The sequence below is a fragment of the Cyclopterus lumpus genome, chromosome 5, assembly GCF_009769545.1.
Source record: "Cyclopterus lumpus isolate fCycLum1 chromosome 5, fCycLum1.pri, whole genome shotgun sequence".
NCBI classification, from domain to species: domain Eukaryota; kingdom Metazoa; phylum Chordata; class Actinopteri; order Perciformes; family Cyclopteridae; genus Cyclopterus; species Cyclopterus lumpus.
The window spans coordinates 1,605,889-1,627,500 of NC_046970.1; the positions used below are offsets into that span (position 1 = coordinate 1,605,889).

Consider the following 21,612-nt stretch of genomic DNA (forward strand, 5'->3'; position numbering starts at 1 on the left):
ACCATATATTTCTGTCTCCTATTTTCTTTCTGTGACGTACGAAGACCTTTCAAAGAGCAAATGAGCCCAGGACAGACAGCCGTTGTTTCTATCCCAGATGTAAGCATGTTGTCAGATGTACCATCAAATAGATTGATTGTGTGCGTATGTGTGTTATTTTTGTTGTTTGTGTGTTAGGGGAGGGAAAGCTGTCACAATGAGCAAATGGAAACCAGAGGATGAGATGACTCTATTGATTAATATACCTAACAGTCATTTCTACCTCACAGATGTAATATCTATTCATTTATTGTCATTTGCACGGGACAGGACAGGAAGGCCCTACATTGTGAAGCGTGTGCGTATTTCAGAGATAACTTTGGGAAAGAAAGAAAGAAAGGAAGTAAGGACAGAAAGGAAGGAAGAAAGAAGAAAGAAAGAAAGGACAGAAAGAAAGAAAGAAAAAGAAAGAAAGAAGATAGAAAGAAAGGAAGGAAGGAAGGAAGGAAGGACAGAAAGAAAGAAAGGAAGGACAGAAAGGAAGGAAGAAAGAAGAAAGGAAGGAAGGACAGAAAGAAAGAAAGAAAAAGAAAGAAAGAAGATAGAAAGAAAGAAGAAAGAAAGAAGAAAGAAAGAAAGGAAGGAAGAAAAAAGTAAGTAAGAAAGGACAGAAAGAAAGAAAGAAAGAAGATAGAAAGGAAGGAAGGAAGGAAGGAAGGAAGGAAGGACAGAAAGAAAGAAAGAAAGAAAGGAAGGAAGGAAGAAAGAAAGAAGAAAGGCAGTTGAACAACACCATTTAAATTCTCACTATATGCACTAACACAAGGACACGCCCCTCTCTGGTCTCAGAGCCCTGTTAGTAAATAATAGACTCCATGTTTCAGGTCACGTGACCCGACGTCCTGACGTTGGCTGCAGACATCTCTGCAGAAGTGTTCCGTAGAGAGACAGTCTCCTTTCTGTCCACGTGGGGGCGCTGTGGCTCCGGAGTGAACGCGCTGCCATTGCGCAACCACAGAAGAGGAAGAAGAAGAAGCTCAGTCGCTGCACGCCTGAAACGATGGCGGCCACCCTGAGAGGAAGCTTGGTATCATTGGTCAAGGTGAGTGCGGAGACGGTGTTTACCTGCTTCTTGTGACACGAGGGCAGGAAACTAGGTCGTGTTGGTTGAACTCGAGGAGCTGTTTACCCCAAAAATGGGACGGAAAGAGTCGGACTGGCTCGGGTCATTCGCGTGTTGAGGAGCCGACATCCGATAACAAGTGCGTGTTGTGGTCCAGCTGGTTTCTGTCAGCTGGTCAACCAGTAAAGAAATCTCGGCGGTCAGTGGAAACAAGTCGGTGTCCGCGTTGTGTTCTTGGTTATGTGAGCTAACGGGGCTAACGGGGCTAACGGAGCTAGCGGAGCTAACGGAGCTAACTCTGGTAGCGCCCCGTTAACCTGGACTAGACCCGCCTGTCATCACTGATCTAGAAGACCTTCTTTAAAGGCCGAGAGTCCAGCAGACACGCGCAGCCGTCTCGAGTTGTCCTCTTGACGGATGAAGTGAACTGTTTATTAATAATGTAATACTCGCTGCTGATGATCCTTTAACACGTGTCAACCTCTGGCTAATCCAGCTAAAACATAATAACTTTATTTATGTAGCATCTTTTCAAAACGGAGCCAGGACAACAAAACATAAGGAAAACAAAAGGCCACGAACACAACACACTGCAAAAGGAATAGAAAACAAACCAGTACATGAAAGGAGGGGCACCATTTATTGATTTGTGGACCATAATGGCAGAACAATTCTGTGCTTGTTGTAACTGTCTCCCCCCTCCCAGGGCTTGAGTGGCCCCCGGTGGCAGCAGCTGACCTCTCGACCTTTGAGCGTGTCCGCTGGCCGCCGTGGCCCAGAAGCCCCACCAGCGCGCGCCGATGCCATCTTCAAGGTCACGATGGTGCCGGGGGACGGCGTGGGACCCGAGCTGATGACCGCCGTCAAGGACGTGTTCAGGGTACGTTATGATGGCGACGTGTCGAAGGAATAAACAAGAGGAGTTTTGATTTCTTTTTTTAATCTTTTAATTACTTTTATTCTGATGTTGTTGTTGTTGTTGTTGTTGTTGTCGTCATCTTGTCTCCAGGCAGCAGACGTCCCGGTAGAATTTGAGGAGTTTCACCTGAGTGAGGTTCAGCACATGGCCAGTGAGGAGAAGCTGGAAGAAGTGTTGACTTCAATGAAGACCAACAAAGTGGCCATGAAAGGTAGCTTCTGTTGTTGTTGTTGTTGTTGTCAACTCTCATCCTTTCAACCCCATTCAATAACGACACAATCTTGAGTTATTTAGAAGACGGCAATGAAGCTCATATGTACGTTCATGTTCTCCAGGAAAGATTCACACGCCCATGGAATTCAAAGGAGAGCTGGCTTCATTTGAGATGAAACTGAGGTGAACCAGGAAACCACTCGGGCATTTCTATGTCTGTATTTAGTGTTTTCATTTCTGCTGTTTGATAATAATAACAATAATAATAATAATAAGTATTTCCCTATCCATTCCCCAGGCGTAAACTGGACCTGTTTGCTAACGTGGTTCATGTGAACAGCCTGCCGGGCTACAGCACCCGCCACAACAACCTGGACCTGGTCATCATCCGCGAGCAGACTGAGGGGGAGTACAGCGCCCTTGAGCACGAGGTAAACCGACAGAGGATGAACAACGGGTTTGAAACCCACATGAAGAGGACATGGTTTTCTTTGATGAGGGAGATTTCCCCTCGAGCTCCCAGAGATTTGGGCTCTCATTAAACAGGGTATCTTGAAATGGTACAGTGTGTGTGTGTCTTTAATTTAGGTTTTCTTTTGAACCCCTTGTGGTCTTAAGTTCATGGCTCCTCGCTCAATGATTCTTTAGCAGTTTATTCTTAATGGCTGTATTGAACGCCAGCGCCCTCCTCCTCTCTGTAGAGCGTGCCGGGTGTGATCGAATGTTTGAAGATCATCACTAGAGTGAAGTCACGGCGCATCGCCAAGTTCGCCTTCGACTACGCCACCAAGAAGGGGCGGAGCAAGGTCACCGCGGTTCACAAGGCCAACATCATGTAAGCATGTGGAAAAGATCCCTCTTGTTAACTGTGGCGTTGATTTGCATTGTGGTTACAGCAACACTTGTCTTATTGCAGGAAGTTGGCGGACGGCTTGTTTCTGCAGAGCTGTGCTGAGGTGGCACAACTGTACCCCAAAATCAAATATGAGAACATAATCATTGATAACTGTTGCATGCAGGTACGTGCGCCCTCTCAATTCATTCCCCCTGACTCCATCAATACACGTGTCACCGTCTCCTCATTGTACGCGTGACTTTGCTGCAGCTGGTCCAGAACCCGTACCAGTTCGACGTGCTGGTGATGCCCAACCTGTACGGGAACATCATCGATAACCTGGCGGCGGGGCTGGTCGGAGGAGCGGGAGTTGTTCCCGGGGAAAGCTACAGCGCCGAGTATGCCGTGTTTGAGACCGTGAGTTCTCTGGTCGTCCTCCGATTCCTCGGTTTAGAGTTTGTTTTTCATACATCAGATCAGAGAGAGCGAGGACTACTTCCCGCTAACTGCAGCGGTGTCGTACTTTTATTCCTGGTCTCTTTTCACCTTTCAGGGGGCGCGCCACCCCTTTGCACAAGCCGTAGGCCGGAACATCGCCAACCCCACGGCCATGCTGCTCAGCGCCGCCAACATGCTCAGGCACCTCAAGTGAGTCGTCGTCTTCTCGGGTTTTTGGTCGTGAGAAGTTCACCCCCATTTCTCCCCGTGCCTCCTCCTCCTCTGTCCTGGCACGCCTCCAGCCGGAGAGAACGGCCTTCAGCGCCCGTTTTGTCTGAATGTTGACGTGTGCACGAGAAAGGAAAAAGGCCTTCATTGTCATGTGTTGTATTGCAGCCTGGAGTATCACTCCCAGATGGTGTCGGATGCTGTCAGGAGGGTCATCAAACAGGGCAAGGTATGACAGCACTTACTATTAACACTTACATTTGTATTTAACAACCTTTGAATGTGTTTGAGAACTTACTTTTCAGACTGCGTACATGCTCATGCATCTTACTTTAGCTCTCCTCGCCCATTTTCAACCTTATAAACGTGCACGGTACGCGTTACCAGGACAACAATCTTATTTTCTTTTCTTTTTTTAAACAGGCTGCCTTTTGCATGTGATCCACGTTGACACTGACACGAGTATGAAGTCGGTTCAACAAGAGTTGAATAGATTCATCTCTAAGATTTTGTATCTGAGGCGAGAAATGATCAATTTAAAGGAAGGCCTGCTCCTCTTGAGTACACGGTATCTGCCAATATATAGAAATACCTAGCATCAATAAGTTATGTTCAGACATTACTCCACTGACTGAAATACCCTTCAGAGAGATGTTGTAATAAGTCTACAGATTAATAGCCAAAGAAAACCTCCCTATGTGACGTTGCCCATACAGCCGCTCCTCTAATCATTGGGTGCACGGCAGCGTCACTGGGTTGTATTACGAATTGATGAACTCTGGATTTTCTAAAATAAAATGGGTCATAATCTTATATATTTAAACATGTCCAAGGTCTCGTTTGAAAAGGATTTGTATAAGATGGTGCTGCTCGTTCCCACAGAAGTTTCCAGGCCGCTCCGTGTTGCGTCACAAGCAGCCAACATTAAAGGAGACTAATGCATTAACACTATCTAGTTTATAAATGTACATTATGCGACTGGTTTCTTTTAATAACCTATTGCAAGGTTTTTTTTATTTTTTTATATTGAAATTAAAGAACATTTCTTTGAAAAAGTAACTTTTTTCTTAAAGTCACACTGTTTGAGTCCTCTGAGTGCGGTTCTTAAAGGCTCTCTAACATGCGGGCCGTGGTGCTGCACGTGCACACGTGTCGCCGCAGCCGTGCGCGTAGTAACACACTGTTCTTGTGTTTGCAACAGGTGCGCACCGGAGACCTGGGGGGCTACGCCTCCAGCGACGAGTTCACCCGCGCCGTCATCGCTAACCTGTCAGTCTGAATTATATTTGCAAATCTATCAGCTGCTCAGACACGCACACACTTTTTATTCTTATCCTCCATTTATTTACATCCTGTTGACCTCTTGAATGATTTGTACACACAAAGTATGTTCCAGCAACAGCTGTCACACATGTTCCAGTTTAAATGCAGCGACATGTGCAGCTGGCTTGCAGTTGAGTTTCCTACATTAACATCTGAGGTACAGAATGTGTTCCCATGGCGACGGACTGGTCCACGCCACACATTCATATCCTGTTCTCTGGCGACACGTTGTGATTTCTTCTTGTTTTTAAACTCCAAAAAATGGTGGATGTATACTTTCTTATTATTTATTAACTTCCAAGTTGTATCTTCATTGCGTCTTTTGTTCATGATGAAATATGAATAATAAACGATGTATGACGACTTGTGTGCAAAGTCCTTTGCGTCAATGTTAATAGAAGACCGATGTTCTGAGTCAGCAGGAGGCCGCGCCTTCACGTCCACACATGCACGCCAGGTGGACTGCAGGATCTATGAAGACCAGGTCCTTAGAACCGTGAACCAGAAGAAACTGGAGCCAGCACTGTTATATTCTTCAACTAATGATTACTTTGATTATGGCTCAATCAATTCATATCTGGTGCAGAAAAAATGTGAGATTAAATTTTCCCAAACTCAATTTAAGGTGCTTGTTTTGTCTCAAACCTAAAGATAGTCAGTTAACTATTAAAGACATACGATATAAATATTCTAACATGGTTGTAAAACTTTACCATTAAAATCATCGTCATTTAACACATTGAGCTACTTGTGTTGAACTCAACACTGACGAAATGTATTAAAATTTGATTAGACAATTAAAAAAAATTAACAGAATACATTATTAAATAATATTGTTGGTTACATAAGTCAAAGGTTTTTTTTATACATACAGTTTTATACGTTTCACGTTTAATTATTTAACAATATTATTTATTAATGTCTATATTTTCTTAGTTTCGGGTCATTTATTTTTAGGATTCAAGCTTTTTTCTTGATTTCTTGTGACACATTGTTATTATAGACCGCAAACGACCGTCAAAACATTTAATACTCAATTATTTTTCTTCAAATTGATTCACATCAACACCAAAGTAAATGTGTCCAAATAAACTCCTTTCCATGTGCAGTCCTGGGCAGGTTGATGTCTATATTAAATAGACCATGTATTACTGTTGATAAACAGAGAGGAACCCCTGAAACTGAACCAGGGGCCCTTCGTGGACCCCTAAACTGAGTCTGGGGCCCTTCGTGGACCTCTAAACTGAACCAGGGGCCCTTCGTGGACCCCTAAACTGAGTCCGGGGCCCTTCGTGGACCCCTTGGAGGTCCCCAGCCTTCAGTGTGCGGATCGCGCTCGTCGCAGGGTGTCATCTCCCTCTCGGCCAGCAGGGGTCGCTGCGGGCTGTGGAGAAACCGAGTGGAGAAGAGACGAGGCCCGGCCTGGGAATTTGCTGTTCGCTTCCCATTCTTCCAAAGCAGACAGACACACAACATGGCGGACTAGAATAGTCGACCGACGCGCCCGGATACAGCGGATAAACCGTGGGATTTAACATCTAGGGAGGTTGAGAAAGTGCACCTCGGAGGGTCGATGAGTTAAGGGCGAATCGAGGACTTCTTTGAGGCGTGGGGGGTGCCTTCCTCGCCTTCCTCGCCTGGATTTAGCAGATTAACTAACTGCGAAGTGTTGGCTGTGTGTCCCGGATCGTGCTTCCCTCCTCTGCTATCAGCCAGGTCCCCTCGCCCCGCTCAGGCTCTCGGCTCCTGGGGTGTGGAGGACAGGGGGCCGTGGGTTGAAAAACGTGGAAGAAAAAAAAAGAGAGGAGGAATTCCTATTTGGCTTGCCTGATTTTTTTTTTTTTCTTCCTCACCCCCCCCCCCCCCTCGCCCCACTAACACCCCCCCACACACACAACCCCCCCCCCCCCCCCCGGCCTCAGGCTTCCTCTGGGCGCTACAGGAGTTGTGGTGAGTTTTCTTGTTTTTGTTGCGCAACGCCAGAATCCCACTCGTTACTATGTCGCGTCTCGCAGCGTGTTTCCCACTCGTTACTATGTCGCGTGTTTCCTGTAACATCGTGTCGCCCACTAACAAGCGTGTGTGTGTGTGTCTGTGTGTGTGTGTGTCTGTGTGTGTGTGTGTGTGTGTGTGTGTGTGTTGTACACTTCTTGTATAGCACGTGGACATTTCACAAGTAGCTCGCGGGCAGGGTGGGATTTGTTGTTGTTTGTTTTAGGCTTAAAGGTGACAACACGTATTTGTTTTACAAGCGGAGGTTGTAACTGTTTGTTGAGCCGACACGGAACAAAGAGGAGCTCCAGGTCTGTGCTGCCTCACGGTAAAGGACACTTTATGAACACTGCTTTGTTATTACACGTTCAGAGAGGAGGGGGGGGGGGGCTGCTGGGATGAAGGAGCAGGGAGGGGGGGGGGCTGCTGGGATGAAGGAGCAGGGAGGGGGGGGGGGGGGGGGGGCTGCTGGGATGGAGGAGCAGGGAGGAGGGGGGGGGGCTGCTGGGATGGAGGAGCAGGGGGGGGCACAACAGGAATGAGGTCGCCCTAACATTAACATGTAGGCTGTGCTGTCAGCCCACAGCGGCTGCTTTGTCTTACTGCTTCTTCCCTGAAGGGTGCATTCCCCTTCACAACCTCTCCCAAAAGGTCTAATGATTAATTTGCTCCTCTCTTTCTGAATGTTGGGTGTGACCGAGCATATCATTTCTGGCTCTAAAAATAAGAATAAAGTGTAGCTTGAAATCGCCTCGTTGGAGCGTTCCGGTGGGATCTCTTGAACCTACCGGCCCCGTTTCATGTTTTTCAGGGTGCGGACACAATATTACGGGTTGGCTCTTCTTCGGGTGGAGCGGGAGGTGTATTTTGGTTTCCACCTGTGAGGCCTTCATATTATACTTGTGGGAGAGAGCGCTGCAATTCTGCCTCCAACTGCACTTAGAGGATTACGAAGCATCGTGCAGGTTGATTTCAGGGACGTGTGACACGCCAGTCGGCCTCCACAACTTTTTTCTTTCACAATACAGGAAAATGTGCCCGTGCAATGACTAACGATTCGTAGATTAAATATCTCGCCCGACTGGGAGGACTTGGTTCGGAGTCGCCCTCTGTGGATGCGGGGGTAGTGATTACGTAACGCCTTCCAAATGATCCAGTAAATCTTTTGTTTTTACATCCTCCTGATGTGGGACGGTTGATGGTTCGCTGTGACGGATAAGCAGAAAGTCGTTCTGGTGGACTTCAAAGACGAGAAGTATCTTTAGATGTGTGAGACGTTTTTGTGATCTTGTAAACTTGCGTGTGATTGGTGAACATCTGGCTCCTACCTCCTTGTTCCCTCATGAGAGTTTGTTTTAGTGGGGAACTGTCGGCACAAGGTGGGATAGTGGAGTTGTGGATGAAGGGGACGAGAGTTTGGCTGAAAGTGCATCAACACATGTATTATATTCGGCTTCGCCTCCGTACCTGAACTGGAGGTACATCTTGTTCATGTTTCCACCAAAATAACCTTCAATCACGTCGAGGTATTGTCAGTTTTTCCATCCAGAGGGAAGAAAAAAAACCTGTTGAAGTGCCGTTTTTTAAACAATGGCGTCACGGACACGGTCCATTTCAGGTCGGACGGAGAGCCGGAGCTCTAAATATTTAGATTTGCACTTGGTTTTTGGCCGTCGAGCCATCAAGACCTTTTCTCTCCCCTGCTGTGAAAGAAAATCTCCAAAGAGCCCGCGGAGTCTTTGAATGCACCGCGATGGGCGAAGAAGAAGCAACGCTGTCGAGTCTCGGGCGGTCGTCTCTTTCTGAGGGCCGAGAAGCTCGAATTGGAGTTCCCGACGCTCCACAACCTAAATGACCAAAGATGGAAAGACTCAAGGCGTCGTTATACATTGAACTACCTAACAGTGTATATGAAGAGGATAATAAGTAGATGCACCTGAGCTAAATGCTGTTTACATCATTCAGGGAGGTAATAATATATCGTATAGGACACAGACATGTTTCTGTGTTTAGTGCTTTTTCTTTTTAAGGCACATGTTCCTCTGTACTTTTGACTTAAGTGACATTTTAAAGAGTTTCTTCTCACTGTTTTATTGCTTCAGGGCTTTTTATCCTTTTGCGTTTTACTTTTCTAAAAAATAGATCAACTTTTTCTGTTCTTCAGTGTTAAAAGTGGTCTGAACACCAGCAGCTCCACACGTCTTAAAACTGAATGAACATTTAAACCAGGCTCTAGACCAAAGGATGAGTACACCGGGCATTCGATGCCCACTTTCAGGTCTTGAGCGCTTTGGTTGCCTGGTGCTCCGTGTGCGTTGTGGCATGTACCAAAAGGTATTACGGCTGCATGCCATGTAGAAATGAATTTAGGTTCAAAGGTTTTGGTTGTGGCCCTTGAGCCGGCTTGTTTGGCCCCCACTCCACGCTCCGAGGTCACGCTGGCTTCTGTGGGGAGGCCATGCATCGCGCCTCCACATCCTCTCTGTGTCCATTGTGGGAAAGCTTAAGAGGCCCCTGGCATGCTCTGTGAGAAACCCCACGGCGAAGCCGACGCGTCGTCGACTCGCCGCTTTCACTCGGCTCAACCGGGGGACGTTTTTATTTTTTATTTGATCCGAATCATCGCCGCGAGCTTAACAGGCGCGGCGGTCACTCTCGCCCGCGTGATTAGCCAGAATAGTAATCCGTTGGTCCTTTTCATCAACTCACCAGCCGCGAGCGAAGCCAACGGGAACAGAAACCACAGCGGCGGGAGCGGCATCCCTCAGAAAGGGAAGTCCAGAGGATTGTGGCTGTTGTATGTGGCACTGGGGACGTATAATCTGTGGTCTGTCTCAGTGCAGGAGCCCTTAGCGGGCCGGGGTTAGGCCTGCTCCAGTCTCCCGTGAAGAGAGGCATTCACAGTATTCCTGTTGCCCCCCCCCCTTCTCAAGACATAGGAACAGTATTAATATGCCATGAATGGAGACGGACAGACGAGCGTTATCTAGCGCTGCAGCCGGACGCCGAAGTCGAAGGGGGAAACATTTCTCTGCATGAACGGCGCAGTCCTCTCGACCGCCATGCTGGTGTCATGTCAGCGAGGCGCGGGGGGGTTTGTAACTGTTGGTTTATCCAGTTCACCCATTGGGGGGGGGGGGGGGGCATTATTACATGATTATTAATACTAAACACAGAGGATTCCTGCTGTATTATCTCTTTGGCCACATTTGGATTACGTGAAGTCTGACAACAGGATGAACTGAGGAAACGGCTATCAAGGACCCCCCTCACCCCCCAGGACATCCCTATCTCCTCACCCCCCAGGACATCCCTATCCCCCCCCCCCCCCCCCCCCCCCCCCCTCCCCTCACCCCCCAGGACGTCCCTATCTCCCCCCCCCCTCCCCCTTGTCTTCATCTTAAGCTTTTCATTAATTTGAGTCCGTACAGTTCGCAAGATGCTTATTCTTTCGGCATCGGTGACGTCCACAGACTCTCCTTATGAAATGACTACCTGGCATTGATCTTACGTCTTGGCCTTTTGGTTGTCATGGCGATGTAATTGGGACTTCCTTTTTACATTCTACCTATAAGTGTTCCTTTCAGCGTGTGAATGCAGTGACACCCTTTCCTTTCACGGCGGTGTGATTGCGAAGGTTCTGCAGTCGAGTGCTGCGCAAAAATATCAAAAGATATTAAAAAGTTCAGCATTTTTACGCAATTCAGATGCGATAATATTGGAGATTAGGCTCCGTTATTTGATCAGATTTCATATTTTTCACAATCCTACATTTGATGAAATGCAATCCGGTAAACGGGTGTCGTCCCGGTGTCATTCAGAATGTTAAGGGACGGCAAAGACGAAGCCACCGTCGCATCTTCGTGTCTTCCAGTCAAACTATTGATTTGTGTTGCTCGTCGCAGTCTTTAAAGTTGGCCAAATATTCAGCCGGTTGCACAACACGAGCCCAAACAACCCTTTTGTGTGCATGCATTCACTAATAAATGGGTGAGCACATGTTGGAAAGATATTTACCTGTTTTGATCCGTCTGTATCAATCCAATGACCTGGAGGCTGAAGAGGAAAAGAGCTTTTAAATCTCTGTATGAGTCAGTGAAAGTAGGCTTTTTACAAACAGTGTTTATTAGTCACTTTAGGAACGTTATTACAACCAAATGACCCCAAACACATTATCTGCATCTTAAATCGTTTGAGGGTGAATTACACCAACCCGTCACGCGGAGTGTATTTTTATCATGGAGAGAAGAATGCACCTCTTAAATTAATCCCATAAGTCTGTTGAAAAAAGAAAGTCATGCACACACACACACACACACTGTAAAACCGCTGCTTCTCAGGAGGCCCAAACGCATTATGATGCATCCCGAGGGAGTTGCACCGTCTCCAGATGAAAGACCTCGGGCTCCTGCAGCACCTGTGAGGTGGTGGTTAGCAACAGGACCGGCTTCTCTGACTCTGGATGGACACAGGACAATGAGTCAGAGCCCAAAAGTTACCTGCTCAAGGAAAAGTGCTCGTTGCCGTGAACACGCCCACCTCGGTCTATCATGTTGACTTTAGCTTGATACGCATGCCAGATGCCTCGTAATGGTAATTAATCACCGAGCCGGTCCTCTGCAGCTGAGTCAGCCCCTCTAATGAGCTCTGGGGGGGGGGGGGGGGGGGGGGGGGGGGAAGCTTGTGATGTGGTTTTCGGGTTAGCGGGGGATTTGTTTTACTCTATATGACCTGACGGAAAGGCAGGAAGCGGCGTGCACTTTGATTTATGACTTAACGGGACCGTCCTACCGGACCGTGTACAGGTGGCGCACTGCAGCCGGAGCGCATGAGGCTTCAGGAAGACCTGCAAGCTCCTGGACAAGTGACAAGTGTCACGTGTATATGTGTAACGGCTGTTTTTGGTCTTTCGGGCGGTTTAGACTAATGCTGATGTGAGTGTCTGTCTCTGTCAGTCTCCCCCCCCCCAAAAAATAAACTGGCATTAGGCAACAGTTTGTGAAAACAAAGCTCTATTTTCCAACTGCTCATATGTGTGCGTTTGTGTTTAATGGTGTGTATATTTTATATCTGGTCATTGATTGTAAACTATATATTCACATCATGTTATAGAGTAAACAATTCATCGTTTGGTAACATAATCTGTAGATTAATTGATAATGGAAGTAATAATTATTTAGAGACAATAACAAGGTATGAAGAACGCCTTCGGGTCAAATTTAGAAACGTGTCTATGAATAGAACAGAATCACTTCCTGCTGTTATTTCTCTCTAAAAAGTGCCAAAAATACCACAAGAGCCTTTGCAGAGTGTTGATGATCCTAGACTTCTCCATTGTTTGTGTTTTTGGATGCATGAGTGTATTTGTAGGTTAAGAGCATCCTCATTGACCACTTAACTTGCTCATCGTGTCCCATTTCAGGCTGCAGCGCTCTGCTAAAACCAGAATGTTGAGCACCGCGATGGATGAGCTTAGTTAAAAAAACACCAGAAGATTTGGCGACCGGCGTTATTAAGAGCTTTTAGCGCCCAATTTATCCTCTACCCACTGATGCAATAATCCCCGGTGTAAAGGAGGCAGACGAGCCGGATTACTGCAGGGTCAGGACTCTGGGATCAGGTCCAGGGGATTATCACAGTTCTGTCGGGGGAGACGACGGCCTTCCCCCCCCCCCCCCCCCGGGATTACCCAGAAGACCGAGAGTCGGCCTGGGTCGACCGCCGCCGTGCTTCCTGTCTCTCGCCCGGCTCATCTTTCTACGTGCCGATGCACCGGCTTCCTGCAGGGATGTAGTTGTGACACCACTTGTGTTTTGGTCGTGCCCTTGAAGCGCGTTCATCACAGTTTTTAAGGTTAAACCCGGTTGCAAAAAGAAGAAGATTAGGGTTGTATATTCAAAAGTCACGAGAATACGTTTGAAAAGTCTCATATTGAATTATTGCCACGCTCTAATAAAGATGTTAGGGGAAAATACTGAGCGTGCTGTCTCCACACCTGTCTCTGAACTCGTGTGTGTGTGTGTGTGTGTGTTTTTTTGCCAAGTGAAATGATATATTACCAAAAGCACAATAAACATCCCGATGTCTCCGCTCTAGGACCACGCTGTGCGAATGAGTGATTGATGCCAACTTCGCTTCTTCAGGTGAGCGGCGTTCGTCCCACACAAATCATTTCCATTGTAAGAATATTACCTTTCCAAAAATGAGCATGTGGATCAGAATAACGGATTCCAAATATGTGTGTGTATATATATAGTTTTCACTAATGTTGTGCGTCCCCCATGCAGGGCAGAATGGGTGCGTGTCCCCTGCTCCTGCTGCTCGGTCTCGCCCTCGGGGCCACCGCCCAGGACCGCGTCCCCACCACCAGTACGGACCTCCTTGACTTACCCGCCTTCTTCGGTCTAAAGGCCCGCATGTTGCATCATCCTGTGCTTTCCTTCTTCCGTCCAGGTCCTCCGGGTGTCACGGACAAACCTTCAGACCCCCCCGCCGCACCCGCCCTCAACTTTACAGCCGCCCCCACAGGCCCACCCACAACGCTCGGCCCCACAATCATCCCAGTGACGACAACAACAACAACCGCCACAACAACAAGCCCAGCTGGTGAGGAGGACGTACGACCGGCTGGTCCCAACGCCACCGGGCGGTTGTTACCGGTCCCCGACCCCTCACCTCCAGCTCCAAGTGGTGCCCCTGAGGCTCCGCCTCCCACCGCTCCTCCCTCTCCCCCCTCCCCCGTGGGGTCGGTCAACGAGACCTTCGCCACAGACACCCCGACTCCAGATTACAGTGATGAGGGTTCAGTCGAGGAGCCGGAGACCAGCACACAACCAGGGATGGGGGTCACCTCCGACACCAGCCCACATGGTGAGTGTTGAAGTCTATTTATTGAGTTCTCTCCACTCCTTTTGGGGGGAATAGCCCCCCTGAGGCACCATCCCAGAGTTAACGAGCAGCGTGTCTGAACTTTAATCCAAAAGACGTGTTGGAGAGGCTGTGACTCATTCTCATCTTGAATGGGGGGTGAAACACCCACGCACCATGGCGACCATGCCACTAAATACATAAAGGTGACTGGGCGGTGCATTCAGGGCCGCCGCTTGTCATTGGGTCATCAGAGACGCATTTTAATGCAACGTGTGAACGGGACCCAAAGAACACGAAAGGTCACGGCCACCTGGAGGCGACAAGGAAACAACGCTTCGTTAGAAGAGATGAACATCGCGGGTTGTCGGGTGGTTTCTGTGTTATTCATGCAGCCTGGCAACAGCTGGAAAGAGCAAGTGAGCTTTCTGCTGGTCGACACTTTTCTGCTTTTAGACTCCGTTGTCGCGGCGCTGGAAGTGTCCCGACGTGACAGGCCTGCATTTGACTCTCTGCCAAAAGCTGCTCATAGCATTTCATAAGTCAATAGATAGAAACGGTATCTATTGACTTATGAAATGCTGCTTTTTGAGTTTATTTTGAAAGCTTTTCAAGTGACGTCAACATTCATTTTGTTCCGCAGCTCTCCGTCTGTGTACTGTGGAAGTGAAACGTGACCCACACCCTTTTCTTTTACATTAATTATTCATTTTGCCTGATTCATAAACGCACAAATCACTATCGAATGCCACAGACTGATTTTTTCTTCTTTTTTTTTTTTTTAGAAAGATCTTTTATCAAGTGAAATAACAGCAGGATGTTTGTTTTGTCTACTGTGGACATTCAGAGAAAGTGATCTTGAGAGTGAGCGATACTCGCTCCTGGTCAACTAAAGACACCAGCTGTGCCTGCATGTGCATTACATCATCACTTTGGGCTCGTAGGTGTTGTGTAATCGCTCCATTGTGTGTGTGTGTGTGTGTGTGTGTGTGTGTGTAGCAGGTCTAGACTGGTCAAGTCTGTATTGGTACCACATGATGCCCACATGCTCCTGTTCAGTTCAATGTACACATTGTCCAAGGCTGAACACTGAAAAGTCCTGAAAATGCAACACAACTGGCCGATGCTCAGTTACTCAAACGATGTGTTCTTTGCAGCGTATTTTGTTGTTGTTGTTGTCTGCAACGTCGAGAGCTTTCTGGACTCTTGAGTGGTTCCATGAAACAGCTGATTGTGTGGTGCAGGTTTCTAGAAGCATCGCTTCTTTTGTTGTGTCTTGCATGCCAGTCATTAGCACACAACCAGCAGCCAGGTTGTTGTTGTTGTTGTTGTTGTTGTTGTTCAGGCAGATCTCGTGTGTTTTGTGTTAACTGCTGCAGGGAAAGGTCACCAGGAAGCCTCTGGGATGGCCTGTGACTCATCGTGTGGAAACATATGCAGATCGGTCACCACACTGAATAGATTAATATCTCATTTGTAGTGTTAAGCCTTTGTGACTCTTGTGTAGTTGTGTGTTCACCAGTCAGTATTATCTGGCTTGTGACAGCTGTGGCTCAGGGGGTCGTTGGTTTACCACGCGGTTGGCGGTTCGATTCCCGGCTCTGAACACCACGTTGCTCCGCGGGAGATTTCACAGCAGCCTGCTGCTCGTGTGTGTGCGCTTGGGATGGGGTACATGCAGAGGTCAAGTTAGTGTGTGTGTGCTTGGGATGGGGTACATGCAGAGGTCAAGTTAGTGTGTGTGTGTGTGTGTGTGTGTGTGCTTGGGATGGGGTACATGCAGAGGTCAAGTTAGTGTGTGTGTGTGTGTGTGTGTGTGTGTGTGTGTGTGTGTGCTTGGGATGGGGTACATGCAGAGGTCAAGTTAGTGTGTGTGTGTGTGTGTGTGTGTGTGCTTGGGATGGGGTACATGCAGAGGTCAAGTTAGTGTGTGTGTGTGTGTGTGTGTGTGTGTGTGCTTGGGATGGGGTACATGCAGAGGTCAAGTTAGTATGTGTGTGTGTGTGTGTGTGTGTGTGTGCTTGGGATGGGGTACATGCAGAGGTCAAGTTAGTGTGTGTGTGTGTGTGTGTGTGTGCTTGGGATGGGGTACATGCAGAGGTCAAGTTAGTGTGTGTGTGTGTGTGTGCTTGGGATGGGGTACATGCAGAGGTCAAGTTAGTGTGTGTGTGTGTGCTTGGGATGGGGTACATGCAGAGGTCAAGTTAGTGTGTGTGTGTGTGTGTGTGTGCTTGGGATGGGGTACATGCAGAGGTCAAGTTAGTGTGTGTGTGTGCTTGGGATGGGGTACATGCAGAGGTCAAGTTAGTGTGTGTGTGTGCTTGGGATGGGGTACATGCAGAGGTCAAGTTAGTGTGTGTGTGTGTGTGTGTGTGTGTGTGTGTGCTTGGGATGGGGTACATGCAGAGGTCAAGTTAGTGTGTGTGTGTGTGCTTGGGATGGGGTACATGCAGAGGTCAAGTTAGTGTGTGTGTGTGTGTGTGTGTGCTTGGGATGGGGTACATGCAGAGGTCAAGTTAGTGTATGTGTGTGTGTGTATATATATATATATATATATATCAGTTAAACTGTTCATCTGAGCCTGTTGCACATTCTCCGCGTCTCTAATTGTGTTTTTTTCATTTGTTTAACACGGACCCTCCTAACTGAGAGGGACGATGCAGGCTGGTGTTGAAAGAGCCAAAGGTCACTTTACTTTGACCCCCCATTCTAACATATTGACAAACAGCCACTAGAGATCATAAGAACCTTAATTGATCAGTTGATTTAAAAGATGCTCTCACCTCTCATTGGATAGAAAGCTGCAGCCGGTTCGCTGATCTCGGCATCGCTCCGTCCAAAGGAAACCAAACGGACCTCCAGAGCTCACTAAGGTTCTGGTTCTGTTGAGTTCTGGGCTCTTTCTTGGCTGCGTTCAGTGACCTCCGTGACTTTGGGTGTTTGCGCTGCTTCAAGAGACTCAGGCGTACTGAATACTGGTCCACGTTTCATAAATTCTTGATGAAGCTGATGGACCATCCCAAGCTTCTCCTGAACGCTGTAATAAGGGAACGAGTTGGTAATGGGAATGGAATCTTGGCTTCGGTGTCGAAACCAAAACACTGACTCACCTCAACTATTGAGACAATCTTTTTATTTTTGAACCCTTTTTTTTCTTTTCTTTGACTCTGATGTAGACAACACCCAGTCTGACGACATGCCCATCATCGCGGTCATGGTGGCCTTGTCCTCGCTGCTGGTCATCATCTTCATCATCATCATCCTCTACATGCTCAGGTTGGTGAAGTGCAGCGGATCTTTACACCGCGGCGAAGGCCTGAGGTGCTCCTGTTACCACGGCAACGACCGACCGGCATTCAGCCGGAGGACGTTTTTTTATTTGTGCATTAACGTGCACTTTGATCTGTATTGATTGACAGGTTTAAGAAGTACAAGCAGGCGGGAAGCCATTCCAACTCCTTCCGACTGACCAATGGCAGATCTGATGATACAGGTGAAACCACGCCCACACGTGCATAAGTGTGTTTGTGTGTGTGCGTGTCGACAGATGTGCGTACGCACTATTTTCATTGTTTTGGGTCCTATCGGCACATTTGTACAGCCAGCTTGTTCCTCTGAGTTCTTTCTGATAGGACTTGATTGATCCTGCTTCCCTCACGATAACATGTAGCTGGTTGTTGGCAGGCTTTTGTTCCCTGTGATTACCTAACCCACAGGGCTGCAGGGCTGAGTCACATCGCCCCCTGCTGGCCGTCTGCGGACATGAAATGATGAAGTCTGTGTTACTTGATGCAAGACCGCTCTGTTCCTTCTCCCCCCGTCTCGCCCCTCCCGTTCCTTCCCTCCTCTCTTCACCTCCTTTCCTCCTCCCTTCCTGCTCGTCGGTGCAGAACTCCAGAGCGTGCCGCTATTGGCCCGGTCGCCCAGCACAAACAGGAAGTACCCGCCCCTTCCCGTCGACAAACTGGAGGAAGAAATGAACCGTCGCATGGCGGATGACAACAAGCTCTTCAGAGAGGAGTTTAATGTATGTCACACACACACACACACACACACACACACACACACACACACCCTTTAGCCCATGTCCCCGTAGCCTCGTTATTGAGTCCTCTTCAAGGGCTCTTCAGGGGGGTACGTGGGAAGATTATTAGAGCTCAACCTATTTAGATAAAACTGAAAGTATGATTTGGTTTGATATCCACATATTTGTGTTGAGGAAGGGAAAAAGAATTCAGAGACGATCTCAAATTATAGTAAAAAAATATATATTTGAGATTGATTTAAATTGTCAGCTCACAGTAATAATAAACGTGTGTGATCTTTATGAGACATCACACCAACAGGAAATGACGTCCAGGGTCACGCGGGCCGATTTGAAACTCTTAAATGTTAAATGTTTCTTTCTTTTCTTTCTGTGCCTTCAGTCGCTGCCAGTCTGCCCCATCCAGGCATCGTGCGACGCCGCCTCCAAGGAAGAGAATAAAGAAAAGAACCGATACGTCAACATCCTGCCATGTGAGCGCGGCAGCGACGCATTAATACAGCAGAGTTTTTATTAGAAACATTTACAGTGCAGTCATAGTAAATATCAGAGAGTTTACACAGTGATCTACTGAGGTCCCTTTAACAGTCAGGTGTGTCATCATAACTCCCTCTCTCCTCAGATGATCACTCCAGGGTGCACCTCTCCTCTCTGGAGGGAGTCCCAGACTCTGACTTCATCAACGCTTCCTTTATAAATGTGTGTACAAGTGCATCATTTTGACCCAAAAAGAGACATTTCTGCTAAAGACACTTAGACGCAGCCTAATGTCTCTTCTCTAACCGCCTCCTTTCTCAGGGCTACCAAGAGAAGAACAAGTTCATTGCAGCTCAAGGTGAGGAACGGGGCTTCATTTAACCAACAAACTGCCTGGTTGTTAGCTCGCTGCGTGACCCCTGACCTTCAGCTCTCTGCGTGACCCCTGACCTTCTGTCTCCGTCTCTCAGGGCCAAAGGAGGAAACGGTGAATGACTTCTGGCGGATGATCTGGGAGCAGAACACAGCCACCATTGTCATGGTGACCAATCTGAAGGAGAGAAAAGAGGTAGATGACGACGCGTCTGTTTATGCATTTTGTACCGATTACAATGTCCACAGTTATAAAAGAGTAGATCACGCTGTTTTAAAAGCACACGGGAACAATATCACCTCTGTATTTGCAAAGTTCATTTTTCTAAACACCTCGTGTGAGAGCAAGTCTTTCTCTCATTTGGCTGCAACACAGTTGGATCCTTGTTATTGTGGACAACCTAATCTGTATCGTATCCCCCCCCCCACACACACACACACACACACACACACACACACACACACACACACACACACACACACACACACACACACACACACTGTGAACCACTGCTGTGTCATATATATATTTTTTTTAGATAGAGTGAGTGAGTTAAGATTTTAAAATCCCTCTCTGCGTTTCAGTGTAAGTGTGCTCAGTACTGGCCGGACCAGGGCTGTTGGACATACGGGAACATCCGCGTGTCTGTAGAAGACACGATGGTGCTGGTGGACTACACCATCCGCAAGTTCTGCATCCAACAGGTAATCTATCGCGTTAGTGTGGGTCCCAGGATGTCATTGTTTAATCTGTACCCTCCTGGCACAGTGTGCATCAACAAACCCAGATGGCGCTCCACGTGTCGGGGCTTGGTCTGTGACCTGGTTTCCTTTGTGTCTCAGGTGGGAGATGTGTCTGGGAAGAAGCCTCAGAGGCTGGTCACCCAGTTCCACTTCACCAGCTGGCCAGACTTCGGGGTGCCGTTCACCCCCATCGGCATGCTCAAGTTCCTCAAGAAGGTCAAGAATTACAACCCGCAGTATGCCGGGGCCATCGTGGTCCATTGCAGGTGAGTGGATCCGAGCCGGCCTCCTCTTTTCTTGTCTTTGCCGATTTAGTTGTGCGTCTTTGTCAGCGTGCGGTGTTTCTGCCCGTCAGTGCCGGCGTGGGGAGGACGGGCACCTTCATTGTGATCGACGCCATGTTGGACATGATGAACACGGAGAGGAAGGTGGACGTGTTTGGCTTCGTCACCCGGATCAGAGCCCAGCGCTGTCAGATGGTCCAAACCGACGTGAGTCGACGCTCTGGACCGCGTAGCCTCTCGCTAGCTCGCGCCGCGGCGTTTTCCGTGCAGCCGTCACTTCCTGCTCTCTGTGCCACAGATGCAGTACGTGTTCATCTTCCAGGCGTTGCTGGAGCACTACCTGTACGGAGACACGGAGCTGGAGGTGACCTCTCTGGAGTCCCACCTGGCCAAGCTCTACGCCCCCTCACCGGGAGCAGGCTGCAGTGGTCTGGAGGCCGAATTCAAGGTGTGTGTGTGTGTGTGTGTGTGTGTGTGTGTGTGTTTCTGTGTGTGTTTACATATAAAGTCTTATGTTGTGATCTCCTTATTTCTAGAAGTTGACGTCCATCAAGATTCAGAATGACAAGATGAGAACGGGCAACCTGCCGGCCAACATGAAGAAGAACAGAGTCCTGCAGATCATTCCATGTGAGTGCTGTGTAGTGTGTGTGTGTGTGTGTGTGTGTGTGTGTGTGTGTGTGTGTGTGTGTGTGTGAGACGCACATCATGAAGTAACACGTGTATATGGTCCCTGTATCAAACAGATGAGTTCAACAGAGTGATCATTCCAGTCAAACGAGGAGAGGAGAACACCGACTACGTGAACGCCTCGTTCATTGACGTGAGTGGAGAAGCTCCCGGACCGCTTCATTTCATTAATGCAGGGCTCTAAAGGTTCCTTCCCCTCTCTCTCTCTCTCTCTCTCTCTCTCTCTCTCCCTCTCTCCCTCCCCCTGCTGTCCTATCTTGCCGTCCTCCGTCCGCCCCTCCTTTTCCCCCGTGGACATCACTTCCTGCCTGCGGTCACAGGGCTACCGTCAGAAGGACTCCTACATGGCGAGCCAGGGCCCCCTGCAGCACACCATCGAGGACTTCTGGAGGATGATCTGGGAGTGGAGGAGCTGCTCCATCGTGATGCTCACTGAGCTGGAGGAGAGAGGGCAGGTGTGTGTGTGTGTGTGTGTGTGTGCGTGTGTGTGTGAGATCAGGTAAAAAACTGGCAGAGATAGAAAATTGATATTAGATGATTTACTCCTATAACATGTTGAGAATCATCTAAATGACTTTATCTTTAGTGGTTTTCCAGCATTTCTTCACGTCAGATCTTTAGTAACGTTATATGATATTTATGATATAAAGTGTTAGCGTCTAGATGGAGTCAAAGTAATATAGTCACACCAGGAAATCATCTTAAACGGGCATAACTGGAATTCTAGAATCCGGTCACTCAGGATTTCGTGTCCCTTTCTTTCTTCGCTCATATAATTATTGATGTTATTGGCATTAGTTTCTCTCTTTTTTTTAATAAACACGACGTGGGAATTGAAGAAGTTGAGAGTCGACGTTCATATTTTAGATTTCCTTTGCATGCCGTTGCTCGTGGTAACCTGAGCGTCTCCTGCAGGAAAAGTGTGCTCAGTACTGGCCCGGTGACGGAGCGGTGGTCTACGGGGACGTCTCCGTGGAGATTAAACGGGAGGAGGAGAGCGAGAGCTACACGGTGCGTGACCTCCTGGTCACCAACAACAGGGTGAGGGAGGACTTAATGACACAAACACAACAACATGATCAA

General features: G+C 48.1%; 2 protein-coding genes across 5 annotated transcripts in view; both read left to right on the plus strand.

The window, feature by feature from the left end:
• The first annotated feature begins 948 nt into the window (after positions 1-948).
• On the plus strand, positions 949-5,421 carry idh3b (isocitrate dehydrogenase (NAD(+)) 3 non-catalytic subunit beta). Its single transcript, XM_034532656.1, has 11 exons — positions 949-1,081; positions 1,809-1,982; positions 2,112-2,232; positions 2,357-2,417; positions 2,533-2,665; positions 2,936-3,069; positions 3,151-3,253; positions 3,340-3,486; positions 3,623-3,717; positions 3,904-3,964; positions 4,937-5,421. Exons 1-11 carry the CDS (start codon positions 1,040-1,042, stop codon positions 5,012-5,014), a joined length of 1,149 nt encoding a protein of 382 aa, XP_034388547.1. The 5' UTR covers positions 949-1,039; the 3' UTR covers positions 5,015-5,421.
• Positions 5,422-6,972: 1,551 nt separating this feature from the next.
• ptpra (protein tyrosine phosphatase receptor type A) overlaps positions 6,973-21,612 on the plus strand; it is a 19,772-nt gene continuing 5,132 nt past the window's right edge. For 2 of the 4 annotated variants that reach the window (XM_034532626.1, XM_034532630.1), the window contains exons 1-19: positions 7,057-7,378; positions 13,147-13,193; positions 13,338-13,419; positions 13,504-13,920; positions 17,094-17,193; positions 17,337-17,410; positions 17,808-17,944; positions 18,345-18,435; positions 18,585-18,661; positions 18,761-18,797; positions 18,910-19,007; positions 19,397-19,516; positions 19,655-19,821; positions 19,911-20,046; positions 20,138-20,287; positions 20,376-20,469; positions 20,586-20,662; positions 20,850-20,984; positions 21,445-21,570. In XM_034532626.1, the coding sequence (XP_034388517.1) occupies positions 13,173-13,193; positions 13,338-13,419; positions 13,504-13,920; positions 17,094-17,193; positions 17,337-17,410; positions 17,808-17,944; positions 18,345-18,435; positions 18,585-18,661; positions 18,761-18,797; positions 18,910-19,007; positions 19,397-19,516; positions 19,655-19,821; positions 19,911-20,046; positions 20,138-20,287; positions 20,376-20,469; positions 20,586-20,662; positions 20,850-20,984; positions 21,445-21,570 (2,139 nt within the window). In that variant the 5' untranslated portion in view covers positions 7,057-7,378; positions 13,147-13,172. Of the gene's footprint in view, positions 7,009-7,056; positions 7,379-13,146; positions 13,194-13,337; positions 13,420-13,503; positions 13,921-17,093; positions 17,194-17,336; positions 17,411-17,807; positions 17,945-18,344; positions 18,436-18,584; positions 18,662-18,760; positions 18,798-18,909; positions 19,008-19,396; positions 19,517-19,654; positions 19,822-19,910; positions 20,047-20,137; positions 20,288-20,375; positions 20,470-20,585; positions 20,663-20,849; positions 20,985-21,444; positions 21,571-21,612 lie in introns of those variants that run through there. The other 2 variants (XM_034532627.1, XM_034532629.1) reach the window with 2 other exon arrangements.

Coding starts and splice junctions, on each gene's coding strand:
- idh3b (XM_034532656.1), top strand. CDS start 1,040: ATGGCGGCCACCCTGAGAGGAAGCTTGGTATCATTGGTCAAG. Junction 2,666..2,935: donor ACAGCGCCCTTGAGCACGAG/GTAAACCGACAG, acceptor TCCTCTCTGTAG/AGCGTGCCGGGTGTGATCGA. Junction 3,965..4,936: donor GGGTCATCAAACAGGGCAAG/GTATGACAGCAC, acceptor TGTTTGCAACAG/GTGCGCACCGGAGACCTGGG.